Consider the following 16,146-nt stretch of genomic DNA (forward strand, 5'->3'; position numbering starts at 1 on the left):
GGAAAGGGGCTTTGCATGACAGCGCTGCTAGCTCAGACACTCTCCGAAGTGAAGTGACTGCTACTAGAAAAACCACTTTCTGCGAAAGGCGTGAGAGAGAAATATCTCTCATTGGCTCGAATGGTGGTTTCTGAAGAACCAGCAGCACCCTGTTTAGATCCCAGGGTTCTAACGGCCGCTTGTAAGGAGGAACGATGTGACAAACCCCCTGCAGGAACGTGCGTACCTGTGGAAGTCTGGCTAGGCGCTTCTGGAAAAAAACAGAGAGCGCTGAGACTTGTCCCTTAAGGGAGCCGAGCGACAAACCCTTTTCCAGTCCAGATTGAAGGAAGGACAGAAAAGTGGGCAAGGCAAAAGGCCAGGGAGAAAAACCCTGAGCAGAGCACCACGACAGGAAAATTTTCCACGTCCTGTGGTAGATCTTGGCGGACGTTGGTTTCCTAGCCTGTCTCATAGTGGCAATGACGTCTTGAGATAACCCTGAAGACGCTAGGATCCAGGACTCAATGGCCACACAGTCAGGTTGAGGGCCGCAGAATTCAGATGGAAAAACCTTGAGATAGCAAGTCTGGTCGGTCTGGTAGTGCCCACGGTTGGCCGACCGTGAGATGCCACAGATCCGGGTACCACGACCGCCTCGGCCAGTCTGGAGCGACGAGGATGACGCGGCGGCAGTCGGCCCTGATCTTGCGTAACACTCTGGGCAACAGTGCCAGCGGAGGAAACACATAAGGGAGCTGAAACTGCGACCAATCCTGAACTAAGGCGTCTGCCGCCAGAGCTCTGGGATCTTGAGACCGTGCCATGAACACCGGTACCTTGTTGTTGTGCCGGGACGCCATTAGGTCGACGTCCGGCACCCCCCAGCGGCAACAGATCTCCTGAAACACGTCCGGGTGAAGGGACCATTCCCCTGCGTCCATGCCCTGGCGACTGAGATAGTCTGCTTCCCAGTTTTCCACGCCTGGAATGTGAACTGCAGAGATGGTGGAGGCCGTGGCTTCCACCCACATCAAAATCCGCCGGACTTCCTGGAAGGCTTGCCGACTGCGTGTGCCGCCTTGGTGATTGATGTATGCCACCGCTGTGGAATTGTCCGACTGAATTCTGATCTGCTTGCCTTCCAGCCACTGCTGGAACGCCTTCAGGGCAAGATACACTGCCCGTATTTCCAGCACATTGATCTGAAGCGAGGACTCTTGCTGGGTCCACGTACCCTGAGCCCTGTGGTGGAGAAAAACCGCTCCCCACCCTGACAGACTCGCGTCCGTCGTGACCACCTCCCAGGATGGGGGTAGGAAGGATTTCCCCTTCGATAATGAAGTGGGAAGAAGCCACCACCGAAGGGAAGCTTTGGTCGCCTGAGAGAGGGAGACGTTCCTGTGGAGGGACGTCGGCTTCCTGTCCCATTTGCGTAGGATGTCCCATTGAAGTGGACGCAGGTGAAACTGCGCGAACGGAACTGCCTCCATTGCTGCCACCATCTTCCCCAGGAAGTGCATGAGGCGCCTCAAGGGGTGTGACTGGCCTTGAAGGAGAGATTGTACCCCTGTCTGTAGTGACCGCTGCTTGATCAGTGGAAGCTTCACTATCGCTGAGAGGGTATGAAACTCCATGCCAAGATATGTCAGCGATTGGGCCGGTGTCAGATTTGACTTTGGAAAATTGATGATCCACCCGAAACTCTGGAGAGTCTCCAGGGTAGCGTCGAGGCTGTGTTGGCATGCCTCTAGAGAGGGTGCCTTGATCAACAGATCGTCCAAGTACGGGATCACCGAGTGACCCTGAGAGTGGAGGACCGCTACTACAGTAGCCATCACCTTGGTGAAAACCCGTGGGGCTGTTGCTAGGCCGAACGGCAGTGCCACGAACTGCAGGTGTTCGTTTTCTATGGCGAAGCGCAAGAAGCGCTGGTGCTCTGGAGCAATCGGTACGTGGAGATATGCATCCTTGATATCTATCGATGCAAGGAAATCTCCTTGGGACATTGAGGCGATGACGGAGCGGAGGGATTCCATCCGGAACCGCCTGGTCTTTACGTGTTTGTTGAGAAGTTTCAGGTCCAGGACAGGACGGAAAGACCCGTCCTTCTTTGGGACCACAAACAAGTTGGAGTAAAAACCGTGACCCTGTTGCTGAATAGGAACAGGGACCACCACTCCTTCTGCCTTCAGAGTGCCCAGCGCCTGCAGAAGAGCCTCGGCTCGCTCGGGAGGCGGGGATGACCTGAAGAATCGAGTGGGGGGACGAGAGGTGAACTCTATCTTGTAACCGTGAGACAGAATGTCTCTCACCCAACGGTCTTTTACCCGTGGCAGCCAGGTGTCGCAAAAGCGGGAGAGCCTGCCACCGACCGAAGATGCGGAGTGAGGAGGCCGAAAGTCATGAGGAAGCCGCTTTGGTAGCGGCACCTCCGGTGGCCTTTTTAGGACGTGACTTAGACCGCCATGCATCAGAGTTCCTTTGATCTTTCTGAGGCCTTGTGGACGAGGAGAATTGGGACCTGCCCGCGCCCCGAAAGGACCGAAAACTCGACTGCCCCCTCCTCTGTTGGGGTATTTTCGGTTTGGGCTGGGGGAAGGATGTATCCTTTCCCTTGGATTGTTTGATGATTTCATCCAAACGCTCGCCAAACAATCGGTTGGCCGAAATTGGCAAACTGGTTAAGCGCTTTTTGGAAACAGAATCTGCCTTCCATTCCCGTAGCCACAAGGCCCTGCGGAGTACCACCGAATTGGCGGCTGCAACCGCCATACGGCTCGCAGAGTCCAGAACAGCATTAATAGCGTAAGACGCAAATGCCGAAGTCTGTGTGGTTATGGACGCCACCTGTGGCGCGGACGTGCGTGTGGCTGCGTCGATTTGCGCTTGACCTGCTGAGATAGCTTGCAGCGCCCATACGGCTGCGAATGCTGGGGCAAAAGAAGCGCCGATAGCTTCATAGATGGATTTCAACCAGAGCTCCATCTGCCTGTCAGTGGCATCTTTGAGTGAAGCCCCGTCTTCCACTGCAAGTATGGATCTAGCTGCCAGTCTGGAGATTGGAGGATCCACTTTGGGACACTGAGCCCAACTTTTGACCACGTCAGGGGGAAAGGGATAACGTGTATCCTTAAGGCGCTTAGAAAAACGCTTATCTGGACAAGCATGGTGATTCTGGACTGCCTCTCTGAAATCAGAGTGGTCCAGAAACATACTCGGTGTACGCTTGGGAAACCTGAAACGGAATTTCTCCTGCTGTGAAGCTGACTCCTCCACCGGAGGAGCTGAGGGAGAAATATCCAACATACGATTGATGGACGCAATAAGGTCGTTCACTATGGCGTCCCCGTCCGGAGTATCAAGATTGAGAGCGGCCTCAGGATCAGAATCCTGATCAGCTGTGTCCGCATCATCAACTAGAGATTCCCCCCGCTGAGACCCTGAACAATATGAGGATGTCAAGGGAATTGTCAAGCGAGCTCGCTTAGTCGGTCTGGGGCCGGGGTCTGTGTCAGAACCCTCAGCCTGGGATCCATGAGACACCCCAGGAGGACATTGTTGGTCCAACTGAGGTGGGCCAGGGGACAAAGATTCAACAGAGTCCCTGTGCTGAGATACCGGCCTGGACTGCAAGGCTTCTAGTATCTTAGCCATAGTCTCAGAGTTTTGCAAACTCTGTCCCCGTCACCTGAACAGTGTCAGCAGGTGGCTCCCCCTGGGCCCCCCTTAGCAGAGGCTCTAGCTGAGTAAGTGCCACAGGGGCCGAACAGTGCACACAATGAGGGTCAGTGGAACCTGCCGGTAGCGGGGTCATACATGCGGCGCAGGCAGCATAATAAGCCTGTGTTTTGGCACCCCTGCCTTTCGTGGGCGCCATGCTATTATCTTCCCTGAGTAACACAATAGGGTATATAGCCAGAAATCAACTGTGCACCATACAGTGTAAAATATGTATACCATAAACATATAATGTTACACTACTGCACAATGGGGCTAGCACCACAGGTGCTGCTTACCACCCGCTTAAAGCGGTTGTGAGGCCACCAGAGTCCCTGCCTGAGTCTCCCAGACTTTGTCCCCCTCTGTAGCGTCCAAGGAGCTGACAGGAATGGCTGCCGGCGTCCTGAGGAGAGGTGGGAGCCGTGGGCGTGGCTCAGAAAGAGCGGGAGCTGGTGCCTGCACTGTGCACAGTGAGGGGAGTGGAGTATGCAAAGCATGCTCCAGCCCTCAGTGCTGCTCGTTCTGTGCAGCGTCCCGCCCTTCCCCTGCCTGTCAGGGCTGTGGGCGGGAGGAAAGGAAACTAGGCCGCAAAAAGCCGGGGACTCTAGTAATAAACGCGGCCGCCGTAAAAGCGCGGCCGGCGCGAAAGTCCCCGGCGCACTACAAGTCCCATCCGCGCCGCAGTGTTTCCCTGGCAGCGGCGGTTAGTGCGGCAGTCCCTATACATAAACACACTCAGCAGCGCTGAGTGTGTAATGGCACATATTAACCCGGTCAGCGCCGCGGTCCCCGGTGCACTAGCACACCCAGCAATGCTGGAGTGTTGCTGTGCGCGGTCCCCACGGGGACACAGAGTACCTCCAAGTAGCAGGGCCATGTCCCTGAACGATACCCGGCTACTATCCAGCAGTCTCCCAGGAGTTGTGGATGAAGCACGGTCTCAGTGCCTGGAGACCGATAGGATCCCACTTCACCAGAGCCCTGAGGGGGATGGGGAAGGAAAGCAGCATGTGGGCTCCAGCCTCCGTACCCGCAATGGATACCTCAACCTTAACTACACCGCCGACAAGAGTGGGGTGAGAAGGGAGCATGCTGGGGGCCCTATATGGGCCCACTTTTCTTCCATCCGATATAGTCAGCAGCTGCTGCTGACCAATCTGTGGAGCTGTGCGTGCGTGTCTGACCTTCGCACAAAGCAAAAAACTGAGGAGCCCGTGGGAGCACGGGGGGTGTATAGGCAGAAGGGGAGGGGCTTAACACTTTTAGTGTAATACTTTGTGCGGCCTCCGGAGGCATAGCCTATACACCCAATTGTCTGGGTCTCCCAATGGAGCGACAAAGAAATGTGGTTTTGTAAATAAAGTACATTTTTAGCTTTAATAGAGTCCAAATGGGCAGGATTCCCCTCAGCGGTGGACACACCTGCTGAAGCATCATAATAAAAGGCGATCAACATCTACCAAAAAATGGTAGAATTAAAAAATGTCAGAATAAGACGCAAAAGAGTAAGCCCTCACACATCCCCGAATCCCCGAAAAAATGAGAACACTACGGATCTCGGAAAATGGCGATAAAAGCGCAATTTTTTTTTTTTTTTTTTTTTTACACACTAGTGATTTTTTTTCCCACCACTTAGATAAAAGTAAAACTATAGATATGTTTGGTATCTACAAACTCATACTGACCTGGGGAATCATATTGATAGGTCAGTTTTACCAAATAGTGAACATGGTAAATATAAAAACCAAACACCACCAATTGTGCGATTGCACTCATTTTTTTGCAATTACAGCGCACTGGATTTTTCTTATTTCCAGTATAAAATGAGGCAGAATGACTGGTGTCGTTCAAATGTACGACTCATCCCGCAAAAGAAGGGAATTTTGTTTACTTACCGTAAATTCCTTTTCTTCTAGCTCCTATTGGGAGACCCAGACAATTGGGTGTATAGCTTCTGCCTCCGGAGGCCACACAAAGTATTACACTTAAAAGTGTAAACCCCTCCCCTCTGCCTATACACCCTCCCGTGCATCACGGGCTCCTCAGTTTTGGTGCAAAAGCAGGAAGGAGGAAACTTATAAATTGGTCTAAGGTAAATTCAATCCGAAGGATGTTCGGAGAACTGAAACCATGAACCAAAAGAACAATTCAACATGAACAACATGTGTACACAAAGAACAACAGCCCGAAGGGAACAGGGGCGGGTGCTGGGTCTCCCAATAGGAGCTAGAAGAAAAGGAATTTACGGTAAGTAAAAATTCCCTTCTTCTTTGTCGCTCCATTGGGAGACCCAGACAATTGGGACGTCCAAAAGCAGTCCCTGGGTGGGTAAAAGAATACCTCGGTAAAAGGAGCCGTAAAACGGCCCCTTCCTACAGGTGGGCAACCGCCGCCTGAAGGACTCGCCTACCTAGGCTGGCATCCGCCGAAGCATAGGTATGCACTTGATAGTGTTTCCTGAAAGTGTGCAGACTCGACCAGGTAGCCGCCTGACACCTGCTGAGCCGTAGCCTGGTGCCGCAAAGCCCAGGACGCACCCACGGCTCTGGTAGAATGGGCCTTCAGCCCTGAAGGAACCGGAAGCCCAGAAGAACGGTAGGTTTCCAGAATTGGTTCCTTGATCCACCGAGCCAAGGTTGACTTAGAAGCCTGCGACCCTTTACGCTGGCCAGCGACAAGGACAAAGAGCGCATCCGAGCGGCGCAGGGGCGCCGTGCGAGAAATGTAGAGTCTGAGTGCTCTCACCAGATCCAACAAGTGCAAATCCTTTTCACATTGGTGAACTGGATGAGGACAAAAAGAAGGTAAGGAGATATCCTGATTGAGATGAAAAGGGGATACCACCTTCGGGAGAAATTCCGGAACCGGACGCAGAACCACCTTGTCCTGGTGAAACACCAGGAAGGGGGCTTTACATGACAGCGCTGCTAGCTCAGACACTCTCCGAAGTGATGTGACTGCCACTAGGAAGACCACCTTCTGCGAAAGAGAAATATCATTCATTGGCTCGAAGGGTGGTTTCTGAAGAGCCGTTAGCACCCTGTTCAGATCCCAGGGTTCTAGCGGACGCTTGTAAGGAGGGACTATGTGGCAAACCCCCTGCAGGAACGTGCGTACCTGTGGAAGCCTGGCTAGACGCTTTTGAAAAAACACAGAGCGCCGAGACTTGTCCCTTAAGGGAGCCGAGAGACAAACCCTTTTCCATTCCGGATTGAAGGAAGGACAGAAAAGTGGGCAAGGCAAATGGCCAGGGAGTAAAACCCTGATCAGAGCACCAGGATAAGAAGATCCTCCACGTCCTGTGGTAGATCTTGGCGGACGTTGGTTTCCTGGCCTGTCTCATAGTGGCAATGACCTCTTGAGATAACCCTGAAGACGCTAGGATCCAGGACTCAATGGCCACACAGTCAGGTTGAGGGCCGCAGAATTCAGATGGAAAAATGGCCCTTGAGACAGCAAGTCTGGTCGGTCTGGTAGTGCCCACGGTTGGCCCACCGTGAGATGCCACAGATCCGGGTACCACGACCTCCTCGGCCAGTCTGGAGCGACGAGGATGGCGCGGCGGCAGTCGGACCTGATCTTGCGTAACACTCTGGGCAGCATTGCCAGAGGAGGAAACACATAAGGTAGTCGAAACTGCGACCAATCCTGAACTAATGCGTCCGCCGCCAGAGCTCTGTGATCTTGAGACCGTGCCATGAATGCCGGGACTTTGTTGTTGTGCCGAGACGCCATGAGATCGACGTCCGGCGTTCCCCAGCGGCAACAGATCTCTTGAAACACGTCCGGGTGAAGAGACCATTCCCCTGCGTCCATGCCCTGGCGACTGAGAAAGTCTGCTTCCCAGTTTTCTACGCCCGGGATGTGAACTGCGGAGATGGTGGAGGCTGTGGCTTCCACCCACAGCAGAATCCGCCGAACTTCCTGAAAGGCTTGCCGACTGCGTGTGCCGCCTTGGTGGTTGATGTATGCCACCGCCGTGGCGTTGTCCGACTGAATTCGGATCTGCCTGCCTTCCAGCCACGGCTGGAACGCTTTTAGGGCTAGATACACTGCCCTTATCTCCAGAACATTGATCTGAAGGGAGGACTCTGGCTGAGTCCAGGTACCCTGAGCCCTGTGGTGGAGAAAGACCGCTCCCCACCCTGACAGACTCGCGTCCGTCGTGACCACAGCCCAGGATGGGGGCAGGAAGGATTTCCCCTTCGACAGAGAAGTGGGAAGAAGCCACCACTGAAGGGAGGCCTTGGCTGCCCGAGAAAGGGAGACGTTCCTGTCGAGGGACGTCGACTTCCTGTCCCATTTGCGGAGAATGTCCCATTGAAGTGGACGCAGATGAAACTTCGCAAAAGGAACTGCCTCCATTGCTGCCACCATCTTCCCTAGGAAGTGCATGAGGCGCCTCAAGGGGTGCGACTGGGCTCGAAGGAGAGATTGCACCCCTGTTTGTAGTGAACGCTGTTTGTCCAGCGGAAGCTTCACTATCGCTGAGAGAGTATGAAACTCCATGCCGAGATATGTCAGTGATTGGGCCGGTGTCAATTTTGACTTTGGGAAATTGATGATCCACCCGAATCTCTGGAGAGTCTCCAGAGCAATGTTCAGGCTGTGTTGGCATGCCACCCGAGAGGGGGCCTTGACAAGCAGATCGTCTAAGTAAGGGATCACCGAGTGTCCCTGAGAGTGTAGGACTGCTACCACCGTTGCCATGACCTTGGTGAAGACCCGTGGGGTTGTCGCCAGGCCGAAAGGCAGTGCCACGAACTGAAGGTGTTCGTCCCTGATGGCGAAACGCAGGAAGCGCTGATGCTCTGGTGCAATCGGCACGTGGAGATAAGCATCCCTGATGTCGATTGATGCTAGGAAGTCTCCTTGGGACATTGAGGCGATGACGGAGCGGAGAGATTCCATCCGGAACCGCCTGGTTTTCACGTGTCTGTTGAGCAGTTTTAGGTCCAGAACGGGACGGAAAGATCCATCCTTTTTTGGCACCACAAACAAGTTGGAGTAAAAACCGTGGCCCCATTGCTGAAGGGGAACAGGGATCACCACTCCTTCTGCCTTCAGAGTGCTCACCGCCTGAAGAAGAGCATCGGCTCGCTCGGGGGGTGGAGATGTTCTGAAGAAACGAGTCGGAGGACGAGAGCTGAACTCTATCCTGTAACCGTGAGACAGAATGTCTCTCACCCATCGACATGTGGCAACCAGGCGTCGCAAAAGCGGGAGAGCCTGCCACCGACCGAGGATGCGGTTTGGGGAGGCCGAAAGTCATGAGGAGGCCGCTTTGGGAGCGGTTCCTCCGGCGGTCTTCTTAGGACGTGACTTAGACCGCCATGAATCGGAGTTCCTCTGACCCTTCTGTGGCCTGTTGGACGAGGAGAATTGAGATCTGGCTGAGGGCCGAAAGGACCGAAACCTCGATTGTACCTTCCGTTGTGGAGGTCTGTTTGGTTTGGACTGGGGTAAGGACGAGTCCTTTCCCTTGGATTGTTTGATGATTTCATCCAATTGCTCGCCAAACAGGCGGTCGCCAGAAAATGGCAACCCGGTTAAGAACTTTTTGGAAGCAGAGTCTGCCTTCCATTCACGTAGCCACATGGCCCTGCGGACTGCCACCGAATTGGCGGATGCTACCGCCGTACGGCTCGCAGAGTCCAGGACAGCATTCATGGCGTAGGACGCAAACGCCGACGCCTGAGAGGTTAAGGACACAACCTGCGGAGTAGAGGCACGTGTGGCTGCATTAATCTCAGACTGACAAGCTGAGATAGCTTGGAGAGCCCATACGGCTGCGAATGCTGGAGCAAAGGACGCGCCAATAGCTTCATAGATGGATTTCATCAGGAGCTCTATCTGCCTGTCAGTGGCATCCTTGAGTGATGCACCATCTGCCACTGCAACTATGGATCTAGCCGCTAGTCTAGAGACTGCAGGGTCCACCTTGGGACACTGAGCCCAACCCTTGACTACGTCAGGAGGGAAGGGATAACGTGTGTCATTAAGGCGCCTAGTAAAGCGCTTATCTGGAAAAGCTCTGTGTTTCTGGACTGTATCCCTGAAGTCTGAGTGATCAAGAAAACCACTCCGCGTACGTTTGGGAAACCTAAAATGGAATTTCTCCTGCTGAGAAGCTGACTCCTGAATCGGAGGAGCTGGAGGAGAAAGATCCAACACCTGATTGATGGACGCTATAAGGTCGTTTACTATGGCGTCCCCTTCAGGTGTATCAAGGTTGAGAGCGGCGTCAGGATCAGAGTCCTGATCTGCCACCTCCGCTTCGTCCTCCAGAGAGTCCTCATGCTGAGACCCTGAACAGTGAGATGAAGTCGAGGGAAGCTCCCAGCGAGCCCGCTTAGCCGGTCTGGGACTGCGGTCCGTGTCGGAGTCCTCACCGTGGGACCTATGAGTCGCCCCAGGAGCACTTTGCTGCTCCAACCGAGGGGGGCCTGGGGTCAATGATTCAACTGTGCCCGGGGCCTGTGTTACCGGTCTGGACTGCAAAGCTTCCAGTATCTTAGCAGACCATTTATCCATAGACTCAGACAGTTTGTCAGCGAATACTGCAAACTCTGTCCCTGTCACCTGAACAGTGGCAGCAGGTGGTTCCACCTGGGCCGGGGGTCCCACCAGTGGCAGAGGCTCCGGCTGAGTGAGTGTCGCAGGGGCCGAACATTGCACACAATGAGGGTAGGTGGAACCTGCAGGAAGCATAGCCGCACATGAGGTACAGGTTGCAAAGTAAGCCTGTGCCTTGGCACCCTTGCTTTTTGCGGACGACATGCTGTTGTCTCCTCTTAGAGCAATCAGTGAGGATATATAGCCAAAGCAAATAGTGCGGCCGTACAGAGTAAATGTATACAATATAAGCATATAAGTATACACTTCGGCACCCAGGGGGGCCAGCACCTAGTAACAGGTGCTGCTTACCGACCGCCCGCAGCGGTTGTGTGACCACCAGATTCCCTGCCTGGGCCTCCCAGAGCTGTGGAGCTCGGTGTTGTCTCCCCTCTGAGATTCTCCAGCGTCTGAAGTGCTGACAGGAATGGCTGCCAGCGTTCTGAGAGGAGGAGGGAGCCGTGGGCGTGCCTCAGAAAGTGCGGGAATCTGGTGCCCCACGGTGCTCAGTGAGGGGGGAGGAGGATACGAAGTATGCTCCAGCCCTCAGCGCTGACGTCCAGTGCAGCGTCCCGCCCTTACCCCTGACTGGCAGGCCTGGGGGCGGGAGTATGCGGTACTAGGCCGCAAAAGCCGGGGAGTAAAGTTATAAGCGCGGCCGGCAAACAAGCGCGGTCAGCGCAGTAGTCCCGGCGCACCAACACACCCAGCAGCTGCTGCAGCGTCCATAACACAGGCGCTCTATGCGCCGTCCCCAAGGGGACACAGAGTACCTCAGAGTAGCAGGGCCTGTCCCTGACGATACCCGGCTCCTGTCCAGCAGATTCCCTCAGGGGCTGTGGAGGGAGCACGGTCCCAGTGCCTGGGACCGGTTAGGATCCCACTTCACCCAGGGCCCCTAAGGGATGGGGAAGGAAAACAGCATGTGGCTCCTGCCTATGTACCCGCAATGGGTACCTCAACCTTAACAGCACCGCCGACCAGAGTGGGGTGAGAAGGGAGCATGCTGGGAGCCCTGTTATGGGCCCTCTTTTCTTCCATCCGATATAGTCAGCAGCTGCTGCTGACTAAATTTGTGGAGCTTGCGTGCATGTGTGCCTCCTTCGCACAAAGCATAAAAACTGAGGAGCCCGTGATGCACGGGGGGGTGTATAGGCAGAGGGGAGGGGTTTACACTTTTAAGTGTAATACTTTGTGTGGCCTCCGGAGACAGAAGCTATACACCCAATTGTCTGGGTTTCCCAATGGAGCGACAAAGAAAAACAAGCTCTCATGTGGCTATATTGACAGACAAATAAGAAGTTATGGCTCTTGGAAGAAGGGAAAGGAAAAAGTGGAAATGAAAAAAAATCGCCGGGTAGTAAAGGGGTTAAAAGCGACAGTTACTTCTTAAAGTAATGATATGGATGATTCCAGAGATGTATCTCTTTGAACAACACTTTTAAGCCTAATTATTGATTTAAACTTTATTTTTGTAAGATACAACATTCTAATCCCTCTAACAAAACGAGCACATGCAAAAGGAGAAGAAAATATACAAAGAGAAATGGGTGCCTACCAGGGAAAAGCTTTCCTCCCAGGATAAGCTCATCTGCATTGCTGTCTGCACTTCACTAATAAATGAAGTAAATAAAGTATTACAACCACTGCAAAATAGCGAATTTTGATCAAGTTATTACTAACAAGTCTCACAAAAGTGAGCATGAAGTTACATTATCAATGGTTTACTCCAACTTACCGCTCACGAGCAGTTTCTCGATTCATCAAGTCCACACCTTCCTCCTTTATAAAGAAATGATGCAAGTCAGCCATGTATAGATCACGGAGTTCACACTAAATGACTGCAGAAAATGAGATTGTTTTAAATTTGGGGGTGGGGCAGCACTCTTATCTTTGTCACCCCATAGACCGTGAGGGATGCACAGATTTAAAGGGAACATGTCAGGTCCGATATGCACCCAGAGCCACGAGCAGTTCTATATGCATATTGCTATTCCCTAACTGTCCCTGTATACACTAGAATAGATAGAGATCTTTAGAAAAAGTATTTCTAAAGATCTTCTATCATATGCTAATGAGCACGGGGACTAGTCCCCTGGGAGTTAGATCCCCTGGATAATCAGCGCCGCTAACATGCTAATGAATGTGCAGCATCAGAGGAGGATCTCACTCACCTCTCCATCGCTGCCCAACGCTGGATTTTGGGTTAGTGCGCATGACCCCGTATTTTGGGTCATGTGCACTATGAAGCCGGGTGTACGCGTCCTGGCTTCAAACTGAATTAGTGCGCATGACCGAACCTCTGGGATCATGCACACTGTGCTGAGGTCTAGCGTCGGACGCGATGGCGGTGGAGAGGTGAGAGATCATCCTGTGATGCTGCGCATTCATTAACATGTTAGTACGCCCCTGTGGGTGTGCTAACATGCTAGTGGCGCTGATTAGCCAGGGGATCTAACGCCCAGGGGACTAGTCTTCTCGCTCATTAGCATATGGTAGAAGATCTTTAGAAATACTTTTTCTAAAGATCTCTTTATCTATGCTAGTGTATACAGGCACGGTTAGGCAGGGATTAGCAATATACACCCACCCAGAACTGCTCGTGGTTCTGGGTGCATATTGGACCTGACAGGTTCCCTTTAAGAAGAATATCATTTGTCTTCTGTATTAATGTTACCTTACCCTTTTCAACTGATGGAGTCTGCTGCTTGGAATGCGCACAGGAGAGGAGGATGGCACCTGTGTGGAGAGAATTAGGAATAGTTTTAGTGAGATATCACACACAACCCTTGAAGTATCACTCAAGTATCACACATTTATTTTAATGTCACCATTGTTTAGGCATCAGTACTGCTGTCTGTGAGTGTAGTAAAGTTCTTAGTGTTTATCATCTGCTGTTTCCAGCACAGTGCTGCTCCTCTTCTGGATCATGTGACCGCAGTTATGACTAGCATGTTCACAAGTGTTTGCTGTAAGCACCGGAAGTCACTTTTCAATCTAAGTCCATGAGATGCAAAAAGAGGCTGTCATAGACTTACATTAAGAGAGGCAAGTAACAGTGAGCAGGGATATCCGGCCAGTCAAAGCTGCAGTCACAAGATGTCAATGAAGGCCCAGAACAACATTGGAAACGGATGAAGACAGCCATCAGTAATTTACTACACACATTATATAATACTTAAAAGTGTTTTTCTGGCCCCAAAATAAAAACAGGCGTAACACAGAGATATTAAATATAACAAAATCAAGAATTGTCCCCTGGTTAACCTTCCTAAATCTAGTGCAGTTGCCGTGACCATAAGCAATCATTTTGCAGAGGTCAGAGATTAGCTGAAATAGTAAAGTAACTGGAAAAAGTGCAGCATGTGAGAATGCCTAATTATTTTTTTTAAGCATCCATGCTATGTTTTCAGCTTCAGTGATTGCCTAGGTGAGCATCCCCCCCCACCACCATTACCCTTAGACCATTTTAGAGGGATTAAATAGTTGACTATCCCTGTAAGATTTCTGGAATTTACACTGAATTACATAAATGCCCCAATTTATCAAGAACAATGCTTTGCATGTCAGTGTTGAAAGATGCACTAAGTAAGAGATACCAAATTCATTAAAGGGAATCTTTCACCAGGTGTTTGCCACCTAATTGAAGAGCAGCATAACATAGGGGCAGGGATCCTGATTCCAGTGATGTGTCACTTACTGAGGTGCTTAGTGTACTTTTGGTAAAAATCACTGTAAACAGCAGTCTGCTGGTTCAGTCTTTGAGTCCAGGACAAAGGAATGACACCTTAACATGGGACCTATTTCATATATGGCCCCTGCCCCCCCCCCCCCCCCCCCCCCCCCCCCGGTCTCTCCTCCTGCTCGCTCGCCCACCACCACATTCCTTAGGTAAAAACCCCCCATCCCTTACTCCTTAACCCTTTCCTGGATCTATCACTGCCTCAGTCATGTACGTTACGGCTATCTGCCTTCACTCTGCTTGACTGATGGACTAGTGAATTGCGCTCCTGGTAACCTAATAAATAAGACACCACACACTGCGTGACATGGATTAAAATTTTGGCCACAGCAGCCCTTTATTTTTAATAAGAAAAAACATCAACAAGAAAAAACAAGATTATCGGCCCAGAGATGTGGTTGTTATAAATCCCAGCCCCATATCCCCCTCCGCCGTGTACACCTAGCTCAAGGGGGAATCTGGGTATACCCCTTGATCATTTTCCTTGTGTCCGCTGAGCTCCTCCCCAGGGACCCATCTATTCCACTGTCCACTGAGCTCCTCCCCAGGGACCCATATTCCACTGTCCGCTGAGCTCTGGCCCAGGGACCCCATTAAAAACATAATTCTCCAACCAACAAAGAGGGGGTTTAAACAGCAGAACATTATCATTACAGGACTATTTGTAGACCAGCATATTCATTAGCTATGTATAAATGCTAGATCTGCAGCAGAGAAAACAGTGATTTTATGAAAATGACAGCAAACAGCTCAGTAAATGACACATCGCTGGAATCAGGGTCTCTGCCCCTACATCATGCTGCTCTCAGATGGGGAGAAGGGGGGGTGGGGCAAAAAAACAAAACACAAAACCCTGGTGACAGATTCCCTTTAAGGCTGCTCCTCAGAGGGGACCGGTCACTTGAGTCATGCTTTCCAAACCACAGGCAGTGTAAGGCCATGTGCCCACGGGCGCTCGTACCTGCGGATGTATCCGCAGGTACGGCCGCATGTTTCCCGCAGCTGCCCGCCGGCATCCGCAGCTATTTTTAGCTGCGAGTTTCCAGTGGAATAGCTGCGGGAAACATGCGGACTTGCACGCGATTTACCTGCGGACGTCCCGGCCTCTATCTCCATAGCGGAGGGCCGGGATCTCCGCAAGTAAATCCGCATGAATAATTGACATGCGGTTAGGTGCGGCTGAGGGATCTCCGCAGCAGATTCCGCAGCTGCACTTTCCGCAACGTGGACACAGACACTCCCCATGTCCCATAGGGTAACATGGGGAGTGCCTGTACATGCTAGAACCTGCGGATTTATCTGGAAAATCCAGATAAATCCGCAGGTTTTCCACAGCAAACTCCGCAGCAAAAAGCTCCCGTGGCCACATGGCCTAAGGGTATGTGCGCACGTTGCTTTTTACCTGCTTTTTCTTCTGCGCTGTTTAATGCCAAAATGGATGTGTTCTTCTATTCAAGCAAAGTCTATGGGAATTTGGGTTTCTTGTTCACACTATGTTGTTCAAAATGCTGCCTTTTTGTGGCAGAACTTTGGTCAAAAACTCAGCTTTTCAAAGAAGCAACATGTCAATTGTTTTTGCCATTTGGGTTTTGCACTGCAAAGCTGAGTTTTTGACCAAAGTTCTGCCACAAAAAGGCAGCATTTTGAACAACATAGTGTGAACAAGAAACCCAAATTCCCATAGACTTTGCTTGAATAGAAGAACACATCCATTTTGGCATTAAACAGCGCAGAAGAAAAAGCAGGTAAAAAGCAGGTAAAAAGCAACGTGCGCACATACCCTAAAGCAGAGCCTGGCTGCTTGATTACTGCAAAGTATATTTTATCATGAAACTGAAGCATTTCACAGAACAGTTTAAAAAGCTATCTGGGAATTATATGGAGAAACTCCGTTAGTCCAGGGTGGTACCTGCCCGGTTAGGCTATGTGCGCACTAGATGTTTTTGCACTTCTCCAAAATGCTGCGTTTTTGGCCGCAAAAAACGCACCCGCAGCAAAAAAGCAGCGGTAAAAATGCACCACATTTTACCGCATTTAACAGCGTTTTTGATCACTGCGTTTTGCTGCGTTTCTCCAGTCCAATGCAT

At 51.6% G+C, this 16,146-nt stretch overlaps 1 protein-coding gene across 3 annotated transcripts in view; it reads right to left on the bottom strand.

Annotated features, from left to right (window-relative positions):
- Nucleotides 1–16,146, bottom strand: part of PABIR2 (PABIR family member 2) — a 40,587-nt gene that overhangs the window by 20,506 nt on the left and 3,935 nt on the right. For all 3 annotated transcript variants that reach the window (XM_075323739.1, XM_075323738.1, XM_075323737.1), the window contains exons 3-5: nt 13,000–13,056; nt 12,056–12,099; nt 11,876–11,930 (exon numbers count right to left, since the gene is read on the bottom strand). In XM_075323739.1, coding sequence (XP_075179854.1) covers nt 11,876–11,930; nt 12,056–12,099; nt 13,000–13,056 — 156 coding nt within the window. The remainder of the gene's footprint in view (nt 1–11,875; nt 11,931–12,055; nt 12,100–12,999; nt 13,057–16,146) is intronic.

Source organism: Anomaloglossus baeobatrachus, chromosome 9 (assembly GCF_048569485.1).
Source record: "Anomaloglossus baeobatrachus isolate aAnoBae1 chromosome 9, aAnoBae1.hap1, whole genome shotgun sequence".
Lineage (NCBI taxonomy): Eukaryota > Metazoa > Chordata > Amphibia > Anura > Aromobatidae > Anomaloglossus > Anomaloglossus baeobatrachus.